At 40.0% G+C, this 12,683-nt stretch overlaps 1 protein-coding gene across 1 annotated transcript in view; it reads right to left on the reverse strand.

The window, feature by feature from the left end:
• Nucleotides 1-12,683, reverse strand: part of eif3ha (eukaryotic translation initiation factor 3, subunit H, a) — a 70,792-nt gene that overhangs the window by 9,604 nt on the left and 48,505 nt on the right. The window contains 2 exon segments of the mRNA XM_036557906.1: nt 3,495-3,615; nt 5,293-5,442. Coding sequence (XP_036413799.1) covers nt 3,495-3,615; nt 5,293-5,442 — 271 coding nt within the window.

Raw genomic sequence — 12,683 nt, forward strand, 5'->3', positions numbered from 1 at the left:
ACAAAGTGGTAAACCACGCACAGTCACAGAACAGGGCTGCCGAGTGCTGAAGCATGCAGCATGTAAAAACTGAGTTTCCTCTGTTGCATCACTCACTATAGAGCTTCAAACTGCCTCTGGAAGCAACATAAGAACAAGAACTGTGTGCCAGGAGCTTCATTAAATTGCTTTCCATGGCCAAGAAGCTACAATTACAAACACTATTTGCAATACCAATTGTTGGATTTAGTCGGGTAAGCACATCTCCACTCGACTCTGGAACAGTGGATACATGTTCTCTGGAGTGATAAATCATGCTTCACTGCCTGATGGACAGTCTAATGGATGAATCTGGGTTTGGTGGATGCCAAGAGAACAGCACCTATCAGAAAGCATAGTGCCAACAGTAAGGATCGGTTGAGGGGGGATAATGGTCTGATCTCAGCCACTCAGTTCCAGTGCTTCTAACTTTGTGGCAGCAGTTTGGGGGAGGCCCTTTCCTCTTCCAGCATGACTCTACCCCTTCGTACAAAGTGAGGTCCACAAAGACCTGGTTTGATGAGTCCGGTGTGGACGAACTTCAGTGGCCTGCACAGAGCCCTGACCTCAACTGCAATGAATGTCTTTTGGATGAGCTGGAACGTCCGATTGTGAGCCAGGCCTTCTCGTCCAATAGAAGTGCCAGACAAAAGTCCCACAGACACACTCCAAAATCTTGTGGAAAGTCCTACCTGAGGAGTTGGGGCTGTTATAGCCACAAAGACAACTCCATAGTAATGCCCATGATTTTGGATGGGGATGGTGAATAAGCTCATAAAAGAGTGAGGGTCAGGTTTCCACATACTTTTTGGCATATACCACATATTTTTTTTATTATTCTGGGACAGCCCTAATCTTTTAATAAGAATTTTATATTCATATTTATCAACTAAAGTGAATCTAAGATATTTTTGCCATGCAAAATAATTAAAATAGAACAGAACAGTACAGGTGAACCTATGTCAATATTGCTTTCTAACACTATCAGTAACAGCAAGGACCAGGCCCTAAGATTGCGCCATCGTCTAATACAGCTGAACAAGGGAGGTGGCACGAGAGGGAACAGGAGCGCAGCAAGCAGCCTGGCATGCATTCTTTCCATGTTACTCTCAAATGTCCGTTCTTGTGACAGATGCCTGGACTCTCTCAGGCTGCAGCTGACTACAAGGAGAGGTGATTAAGAGGGGCCTGGTTTTCCACTTTCACTGATACGTGGTTCATCCCTGATTCGGCCATTAGGCTACATGGACTAACCTTAGCATGTTTTGCATTGTTTGTACATTGCTTTATCTGTGCTTACTCATGGCATACCAGTATAAAGGTATTGCAAAACTCATACCCTATGAAGAAGTTAAACTAAAACATCAACCAGATGAACTCAGTACTGTTTTAGAGATCATATTAATCTTGACAAGTGACAGCACATTCAACTCTAAATTCAATAATTAGCTGGAACCCACCATTTTACATAAGCAGGCAAGCTTATATATTAAGCTTTTTGCCAAGGAGAATTGGCTCCTGATTAGAAATACACAACAGCACACAGAAAGATCTGAGCACAAACATAGTATGAACTTCTTTATTCCTTTTCTCTTTATTCCTCCTATCAGTCAGAGAAGATGTTTAATTCAGCAATCAGATTTTTCCTACATTGTCCAGGCCCTTAAGGAGTACTTGAACGTTAGGAGCTTTAGTTTTCAGTCACTTAGCATGTATTATGTTCATTTCTTGCAGTTTCTTTGATTTCATCTCTTGCTGTCTTTTCTCTAATCAACATAAAGTGTGTCTTTGTCCCAGATGTTCTTGATAGTTTCCCATTTATTGAAATATTTTTCTATAATGTAATGCATTTTTTTAGAAAGTAGACTGAGACTTGAATAAAATGAAAGGACAGATAATATCGCTAACTTGGCTAATTTTGAATTTAAAAAACTGTCAGTGCTACTGAATGAAGAGCCATTGATCTGACTCCAAGTATGCGACAAGTATGCAACACGCAACTCTACGAAACGTAAATTTTTCCCTAGTTTTAACTTCTGAAGGCAACCAAGCTAAACACTCCATTCAGGAGATCTTGTTTTTTATGAGAGGGCTGTTCAGCTGCTGGTTGGTTTTGAGTGGTATGCATTTTGGTAGCCCTTTAAATCACAGTGCGTAAAATCAACATACTTGACTTTGATTTGGTGGGGCTGTATGGATATGGATAATAATGCTGGGCAGCTGAGCTCTGTCTCTGTTTCTGTGATGATGCTGTGTGGTGAAATAAACTTTTTTGAGAGTATGAAGACCCCTAGGATTTACGTTTACTGCTGTAAGACCACAGAAAAGGTAAAAAATGTGAGTCTCTAACCAGCAGTTCTAACTAAACCATGACACTCGACAGCTATGCTGGTTAGTTTTTAGCAGGTTAGTTAGAATTTTTGTGACATGTGATGAACCAGCAGGCTAACTATTTGAAATACAGTGGCATTCAAGGTCAGTGGCACACATAATTTTAAAAAATTCTGCTCGCATTTTTTTAAAAAAATAAGGGGAAAATGCGAGCCAGTTATCAGCATTAGACCGAAATGAGCAGAAAACGCTGGATCAGGTATGAGAGGAGAAAAAACAGAATGCAACTGATCCAATCCTGTAACAAATCTATCCTGAAAGCGCCCACTTATACTATGCGATGTGATGTTGTTGGCTGTGTGGTTCTTTCCTGTGGGGTAGTAGAGTGATTGAGTAGTTTGGGTTTGACAGCTTACTTTTAGATGCTCATCTAACATGAGGTACTTCAATTAAACCGAGCTCATTTCAACGCTTAGCAAAATATCAGATTGATATATTGGATCTGGCTGATAATCAAGGTTTTAAATCATCTCTAAAAAAGACACAGCAGTTTTTTTGCTGAGATTAAACTGAACAGGTTTGGGACAGAGCATGACGAAATATATGAGAGAAAGAGGGAGACGGAGACGGAGACAGAGAGTTACGTTATTTAGTCGTGTTATTATGTTATTTAGCATTTTAGCCTAATGAGCAACTAAAATGACAGCAAATTGCAGAGAATGGACTGTAAAAACAAAAAGCAGAGAAGACTACAGCAGTGGAAGGGATGGAGAGAGATAGATAGAGAGATAGAGAGATAAACAGATAGAAAAGATAGAGCCAGTAAATAATTGTCTTTGAATTCTGAGGCTCTCTGTTCCAGAGCACAAGCGAAAATGACACAGCAGTTTTCAGGGAAGCCAGTGTGACAAAGTGGTTCAGACAGAGTGATATAGCGAATCGACAGGCAGATGACACACAGATAGATTTTTCTGGATAACTACATTCAGAGAAGTACATCCAAAGCTGAGCCTTTTCGGTTTTTGTTTTGCTATATTTCCAGTCGGTTCCCACACCCCAGTTATACATTGAAGGGTACAAAGCATAGAAACCAAAAACAACCCAACAGTACATTTGTTGTGTTGAATGAAGGAAAGCGTGAATACCTGGTGTTACTGCTGCTGTTGCTTGCTGAGGTTGCGGCAGTACGTGCTGCATTTGACTATTTCTTGGCTCATGCCATCCATGCAATCCATCAGCAGCTGCAGGCTCTTCTCCAGATGGTTACTATGGTTGCAGATTGACACCCAGTTTAGCCAGACGAAGTGAGCCTAATAAATGGTTGACTGAACATCCAAGCATAATTGCCCCACAGCAATATCCTCTTCAATTAAAAACCCCAGCAGACAAAATTATGATCTAGCTGATAAGAACTATTGGCTGTTTAGCAGGTTGAAAGATTCAAAGAGAATTCCAGTCACAGCTCGGGGCATTCTCCGAACAGCAAAGAACATTTAAGACCTCCAACCGGCCCTCGGCTTGGTTCCTCATCCATCAATTCCTCAAATGTCACATATCAGCATTTATCGGTAATTTCCTTTTAGAAGAAATACGATGAGGCACCAGTTCCCTTCCTGTTTAATGTGCCTTTTCTCAAAAATTGCAGCGATACGGCCAGTTTCAGCCACAGGTCACCCAAGGTGCACATTCTCCGACTAAACACACTAACATTCCCCATTACATGCTTTCAGACTTGGTGTTTTTGGACTGGCACGTATGCTCCCTGGACCTCTTGGTATTTGCCTAGAAAGGAAAAGGGCATCGCTGTACACAGCAAGAGCGAAATTACACCCTGAATACATTATCATTATCTACCTGACAATGGGGAGGCTGCGAAATTCTATGAGTGGGCTTATTAGACACACCAGGTCCTAGAAAGCTTTGAATTACAAATGAAAGACTGACTGACTTAGGAAGGAAGAGACTTTTTTTGGCTTTAATATTTTTTTTTTCTCCTCCTAATTTGGAGTAAGTAATGTCTCTCAAAGAATCAAGTTAAAAGAAAATACCGCTGCTTATTCCACAATTAGCTTAGCAAATTGCTGCTCTCTGAGTGCGCAACTAGCTTCTTCGGCTGTCCAACAAGCACATGAGAGCAAAATCATTTCAACTGTCTGCTTAGCCACACAATTTGAGAATAACTGAAGTACTTTTCCATTTACAGCTACAAATGTTTGATGTTCTGCCACACGACTTGAGATTGAAAGTTGAAAAGATAATGTGGCTTTTTTCTGTTATTTTGGATTTATGGGCTGCTTTTGACTATCAGTTTTGAAAACTGGGTTGGGTTGGTCTCCCTGGCACTGCCCCAAATTGTCTGTGGACATACATTACTGGGAACCAGCACTTTGTTAGGTCTTGGAGACTTAAAGACATATAACGCTGTCTGGGGCGTTCCTCAAGGTTCTATTTTTGGCCCACATTTGTTCTACCGATAAGTGCTTCACCTAACAAGGCCTGTTACCTTTCACACGGCAATGAGTTTATGTGAGGTTTTTGCCCCACCCATTGACTGTCTAATGCAGTACTTTACTATTAAATTGAAACGGTCCATATTGACAGTAAGTGTCTTAAACAAAGTGAGGAGCCTAACTTACATGTCAAGCTGGAAGTAAGGAATGTCAGGCTCATACTTGACTCAGACCTGAGCGTCCTATTAAATCCCACCATGACAGTACTGCTGCAGAGCCTGACAATCAGTGCCAGACCATAGCGGACCACTAAAGGACTCATTCAGTATGACTATGTGATGTCTGTGGACAGTTGTACACTCAGTATGAAACAGTAATTGTTTACTGAAACGAAGCTGCATTATAAAAACTTTATTACCTGACATTACAAAGAACTAGATTTATTTTTTCCCTCTCTTACGGCTGAAAGTGAGTGTAAAATGGTGATTCTGACCTGCTAGACAGACTGAGTGGCTCACGTTTGTCGGCCACGGTGCTGTTGTCCTCCAGCACCGACATCAGCACATTCATCAGGGGTGAGTTTCTGATGACAGTTGGCACTTCCTCAAGCCTGCGCTCGAAGCCAATGTTCACCTTTTTCAGCCTGAGAATTAAAAGCATTAAAAGTGTAACAATACATGTTTCAGGACTGATATGTTACAAATGTCTTTTGCAACTCAGATCACCTTTAATTTATTTCATTTCGTGTCAACGTAGTCATTAAGTTATTCATTCATTCACAGTAAAAATCAGAACACATTTCACAGGTAATTACATGGAAGCCTCAACATCTAAACATGATATAAACATTTTCAGAATTTAGTGTGTCCACTTGTTACCTTCTTCACAGCTTTCATTCTTTTCTGGTGACTCACTTCTAGTTTTTCAAAAAAAACCCTCCAGTGATATTTTTCCACCCTTCCAAAGTTCAGTCTTAGAAGTTGGTTGCATTTTGTGCTTTTTGTTTTTCCTCATTATCCAAATAATCCCAAACACATTCATTGAGGCTTCTGTAATGATGCTGTGGTCTGGACTGAGGTGGTCAGTCCAAGAACACCAGCAGCTTCTTTTTTTTGATTTGCAATCTACACTCACAAAGCACTTTATTAGGAACACTAAAACTAAAACTAGGTAGGGCCTCCCTTTGCTCTCAAAACATGGATTCCACAAGATGTTAGAAACACTCCTTTGAGATTCTAGTCCAGGTTGACATGATAGTGTTGTTTATTAAGTAGCGATGATTTGAAGATGCTGAAGAAGTCTCCGCTGACACCACATTACTTGCATAAGATGTTTATTACAAAGTAAAACGGTATCATATCAAGCACTATAAAGTGCCTGAGAGAGGATCCGTGCCAATTGTGTCCCCTCCAGAACAGAATAAACCAGCTGCTTATATAGGGTACTTGTTGTTGAAAAAGCAAACTGAACATATGGCCCTTTTTAAATTGATCTCATCTATGTGGAACTAAGAGATAGACCTTTGGACCAGGGGGCCTTTTTAACGTAAACATTCCAAATCCTGCAGGACAGATAACACAGAGGACTTCAGACCTCACCTTATACTTATAGAAGTTAAGAGTGTTTTTACCTTCTTTTATAAAACTATTCTTCTAAATACACCTCAATAGCATCATGCAAATCATGCAGATTTTTCAGGTGCAGGTTCATGCTGTGAATCCTCCGTTCTACCATATCCCAAAGGTGTTCTACTGGATTCAGATCTGGTGACTGGAAAGGCCACTGAAGAACAGTGAACTCATTGTCATGTTCAGAAAACCAATTTTTGACGACTTCTGCTTTGTGACATGTTGCATGGTGGATGTAGCCATTAGAAAAATGGGCCAATTGTGGTCATGAAGAGGTCAGCAACACTATTCAAATAGGCTGTGGCATTCAACCGATGATTGATTGGTATTAATTGGCCCAACAAGGTGTTTCCGTCTGCAGAAGTGCAGCTCACTGGAGGTTTTTTCTTTATTGCATCATTTTGAGTAAACTCAAGGCTGTTGGGCATGAATATCCTAGGAGATCAGCAGTTATAGAAATACTCAACCATCTTGCACTAACAATCATGCCACATTTTTTCCTCATTCTGATGGTTGAGGAGATGGTTGGTGACTGCAGGAGAGCACAGAGTGACCACTCTCCACTCACCACCAACAACTACCCTGTGTCAAAGGCACCAAGTTCCTTGGTGTTCACTTAGCAGAGAACCTCATCTGGACACTTGCTTCATAGCCAAGAAAGCCCAGCAGCATCTCTATTTCCTGCGGAAGTTAAAGAAAGCTCATCTCCCACCCACCATCCTTAGCACTGTCTACAGAGGCAGTAAAATAGCATCCTGAGCAGCTGTCTTACTGCCTGGTTTGGGAACTGCACCGCCTCTGACCGCAAGACCCTCCAGCCAATAATGAGGACAGCTGAAAAGATCACTGGGGTCTCTCTTCCCTCCCTCACGGATATCTACACCACATGCTGCATCTGAAAAGCCACTAGTATTGTGACTGACCCCACACACCCCTCACACGAACTGTTCTCTCTTATGCCATCTGGAAGAAGGTGCCGCAGCATTTGGGCCCTCACAGCCAGACTGTGCAACAGTGTCTTTCCACAAGCCGTCAGATTCCTCAACTCCCACGGACTGAACTGATGGACACCGCTGTAGACACACATACACCTATACATAACAATATGAGACCATCTCACTCCCCACTTCTTGCAATTCCAGACTATGTCTAAGATACTGTAATTAAATATTATTACTGTAATTAACATTATCGCATTTCACATTGAAATACTTAATAGAATTTATATATCTGGTCAACCAGTACTGTTTTCCGTTACTGTTGTTCTGGTTGCTACCTCAGTGAGAGAGTTTACATGCACTCAATAATCTGATCGGAATCGGATTTCTGCAGTTATCCAATTATTCAAATGGTCATGGGAACAGCATACTCCGATCTAGAAATCTGATTAAGAAATCTGATAAAGAGAGCTGGATTTTAGCTCAGTAATTGGATTTTGCAGTGCATGTAAACTCTTACTCTGATTTCTTTCAGATTTCTCAGTCTGCGCATGTGTGGAACAGACTGCTGTATCGGAAATAAGCAAGCAGCGTTTTTGCCAGATGGCAGCAAAACACTTTTGGAGCGACGCTGAAACCAACTACATTCTTGACGAAATGAAGGATTTAAATATTCTTCATGTTCTAGATGATGTATTTTCATGTTTTTGGATAAAGTGGCGAGGTTTAAAAAAAAGCCGCAGCATGAAGTTTGAGTTATACATTGTTTTATGTCACGTCTTCTTCTGTGAGTTTACTGGCTGATTGCAAAGCAGAAATCCGAATACTGTCTGACTCATGTAGACCCGGAGTTTCCAATTATCTGATTACTCAACTGCATATAAACGCGTTGATTGGATTACTGACATAATCTCATTTTCTGCAGTTATCGGATTATTAAATGCATGTAAACTCACTCAGTGAGTGACTGCTATGTTCATATATGCTAGGCTGTATGCTAATATGTCATTGTATGTTACATCCTGCTTTGCACAATCTACACACTCTCAGTACTGTGTACTGCCTGTGTTCTGTCTTGTATTTATTGTAAGTCTTTCGTATTTATTTATTGTACTGTATTGTCTGCACTGTGTATGTTGTATTGTTGTGCACTTGAGTTCATGTGTTGCATCATGGTCCTGGTTTCATTTCACTGTATGATTGTATGCACTGCACTGCTGCCACACGATCGGCTGATTAGATAATTGTATGAATGAGTAGTTGTACAGGTGTACCTAGTAAAGTGCACAGTGAAAGTATAATATCCTCAGAAATATCTCCCGAAAAATGAAAAAAAAATGTTTTTATGGCTGTTTTGACCTGAGATTAAATAAACAGGGTGGTCTCTGATTTTTGCAGTGCTGTACTACAGATTTGCTTGACTCAGATAAATAAATGAGTGCCAAGCTTGCCCCCTATAAAGAAAAAGCCCTAAAAATTGAAATCCTTGGAAAGTGTTAAGTAACTACAGAAAAAAACCCAGTCATTAAAGTGTGGTCATAACATAAGACCCGCCCCTTCTCGCCAACTTTATTCTGATGCACCCAGTTGTCTAGTTTTGATCATTTAGGGTGGTTTCCAGAAAAGACCGTGGTCCTGGGAAGCGTGTCGAGGACACCGTTCAAAGTCTCCATACACGCTTTCTATTTTATGAACGTTTTTTTCATTTTAGTCATACTATATTGACACCTACACAAAATGTACACATTTTATATTGGTGTGAAACTAGGCCTATATACATATATATATATATCTGCCGTGGAGATTGTGTCGTACTGTGTTGGTTCTTTTCGGCTACATCCTGCAATCTCATTTTCATTCATAGAACTGCACGATGCTCATTACATTCCACAATCAATAACCTCTCAATTTCTAAACCTGCTTGTACATAGAGCGGGTCTACTTGTGCGAGTGCGGCACACTGATACCAAATATCATATTCAGCACAGGGCACCCAGACCCAGGAAGATCAAGGTCAAAAACGTCCAGTGGAGTGGCTTTAATATTTATGGGAGAATCCTCTGTACCTGCAGCCTATTCCGTCAGCAGTTTAAGCCCTGTGGAAGGAAAGGCCGCTGTTTATATGCGGTCGTGCTTTCTCCTAGACGCCTCCCCCCACCCCCGTCTCCTGCTGATTTCTGAGCTGTCACTCCTTTGCTGTTACGTTGTCATATTACGCTTGCATCTCCTTGCAATTTAAAAGCAATTACCATCTGCCAGGGAGGCAGGGGGAAGTCGTAAACTTTGCGCGCGTGTTGTTGTTTCTCAGCTCAGACTGATGACTAATCCCTCCGAATCGCCTCCAACGTCATTATTTTTTAAAAGTCACTTGCTGATGGCCAGCGCAGTGGGGGGTAAGATACGTGCTTATTTAAGCTTGCTAACGAGGTAGGTGAAAGTATAGAATAGGACAGGACAGACACTCATAAAACTGGGGATTGGGACGGTGTTTCGGGACAGTTCAGACTAGGGTAGTATAATGTATCGTTTGTTAAGATTTGTTACTTTTGTTTGGCTATGCTACCCAATAACTTAATTATATAATGGGTTATGCGACTAACTACATCCGCAATCGATTTGCATTCTGTATTGACAGCTTGCCTTTGTTTCCATGTCAAACAAAGCAAAAATGTAACATGTTTTTTTTTCTTTTCACTTTTTAAAACAAGACGGTGGTCATAACTTTTCATCAAATTCAAATCGTAAGTCTCTCCTCTTCTACTTACACACACAAATGCAGTATGAATTTGAAGTAGAGCTGGGGCGATATAGCACAGCGACAGCAACGATACTAGCAAGAAATAATTATTATCTAACTACACCATGTTTTTGTCATCAGTGATAAATGCAGTGTTAATTGGTATTTTGATAGCAGCCTTTGAAATATTGATATCGCAAAGCAAATAAGCCCTCCAAAGGCCTATTCACATCAATCTTTACAGACAAAAAAAAACAAAAATCAAGTTTTGAAACACATATATTGTTGTGTATGCTTTTTCATCGGAGCCATCAGAGGCGGTGAAACACGGTACGCTGTTGTCTATTCTGTAGAGTGGGGTGAACCCAGTGCGTGCATCAATTAGTACTTGAAAGAAACACTTTAAATGAATCATTGCTGCTACTCAAGGAATATGTTTCTTTTTCCTCTTCCATCTTCATCACTTGTTTTCAGAGTGTGTAGACAAAAAAAAAAGCATCAAACCTGATATGAAGGTCTCACTATAGTAAAAATCACATTGTTTTTTTTTTTTCCATTAAAAAAATGCACTTATAGGCCTTAACCCTTGGGTTCCCAAACACGAGGTCCCACAAACTGAGTGTGAAGTTAAATAAAACATAAAAGTAAATCCTTAAGCTTTCAGTCCACTTTTAGTCAACATAATGTAAGAGTGCAGTGTTCCGTACAGTACTTCGGCAATTTTCGCGTTTCAGTAGTTATTGCATATAGTCATATAGGATGTAATCATTGGTTGGAGTCAAAATCTGACAAAATCTAGCAACCAAAATCTTGATTGGTCATATTTGGCCAAATACTTTTGAGAATTCCGTACACCAGCTTCCATAGAGGAAGCAGTTTTCCGTAAAGTGTTTTCCTGCATTTTATTGTATTATTTTATTTAGTTTAATGAATTCTAATTGCATAAAAATGGCCATTAACTGATTATACGTTTTAAAAAATGAATTTAGATAAACAATAGGTACAATGATTGAGGCTCCCATAGACAAAAGCCTAGTAAAGTGAGGCAGTGGTGTGAAGCCGCTAAGGTAACTAAACTGACTGTGTAAACTTAGATTAACAACTCGGTATTAAACACACTGTGTTTCATGGTGATAATCCATTGTTATATATTCGCTGGGGTGTTAAATATTTTGTTTAAACGTGCTAAAATGCATATTAACTGGCTGTGAAAGTTTCCCCACCCCATTCACATTCGCATCCCTGTGTTTCCCCACCCACCATTTTCTGGTCACGCTGGGGAACGGTCACTATTTACACAGATTTGATGTCCAAACTCAGCTTAGATGGTCTTACCAACCGTTTATTGGAAACAAGGATATATGACAATGTATTGTTGATAAATGACAAGAAAGTGGTTTTTATTACACAAATAGGAAAAGTTGCAAGTGTACGGAATACTGAAGTGTACGGAATACCGTGCACTTATGTTACTGTTTTTCCACTCAACAAATGCAAAAGCATACCGTGTTACAAAGAAAGGTGTATCGGCCTACACTTTTACATACTTATTGAGATTGTGGAATAGAAAGTAATCGGGACAAAACAATGATTCCGTTCAGCTCTCACCTGCAGTATGAACACATTAATACATTTCATTCACATTAATATGTTTTGCCGTCATTCAAGCAACACTTGACTGAAAATGCACTGACGGCTGTAGCTGTGTTGGCCACGAGCAACTGGTATAAAAGGCCACACTGATAATGCCAGAGTGCTTTGGAAGTGCCAGCAGTGCCAAGTGGTTACCGCTTATGATCTAAAAGGCGCTTCATTTAGCTCCGCTCTCACGGAAAAACAAACAAACCTGCACCGATGCTGCTTCTTCGTGACTCCCACACTGCAGCCCACCAGTGGATCGTGACCCACAGTTTGAGAACCACCGCTCTAATCGATCTCTAAATGTTTTTTTCTGTGCTGTGAGCATGGTGACATGATCCAACAAGCAGAATTCCTTTTGCTTGACTACAATGCAAGCTATGGATAGGAGAGAATCAATGTCACAATACAGTGGTTGAAAAGTTTCATTTTCTAAATGAAAATAAGCCAAAACATCCTCTACAGAGAACAAATGTAAATCTGACATTTTTCTGCATATAAACAGTAAATAATATATAAACAGTATAGCATGTAAAGTACAAGGTAAATAAACAGTACCTGTGCATTAAAAAGTGCAGAACAGTGTTCACTTATTTTTCACTTAAAAAATAAACAAAACAAGTCATTAGAACAGGGGCACCCAAACTTTTGCATAAGATTGTATGTAGCAAAATAAACACTAGGCCTGCAACTAACAGTTGGACCAAACAGGAAACAAGACTTATACCTAACAAAGAAAGCTTTTAATGATGTACTAAAGTCTCCAAACAGTTATTAGACTAAATATATAACAACTTCATATTATTTTATATTACACTTATCATTTAGTGGCTAATTTTTATTTGTCATATCTAACGCATCATCTTTCCTATTCTCTTGATTCTAGCTTTCTAATCATTAACCAATTTATCACTTTTGTCTCAGTTTATGTGATTCTCAGTGA

The sequence above is a fragment of the Colossoma macropomum genome, unplaced genomic scaffold (genome assembly GCF_904425465.1).
Source record: "Colossoma macropomum unplaced genomic scaffold, Colossoma_macropomum, whole genome shotgun sequence".
NCBI lineage: Eukaryota > Metazoa > Chordata > Actinopteri > Characiformes > Serrasalmidae > Colossoma > Colossoma macropomum.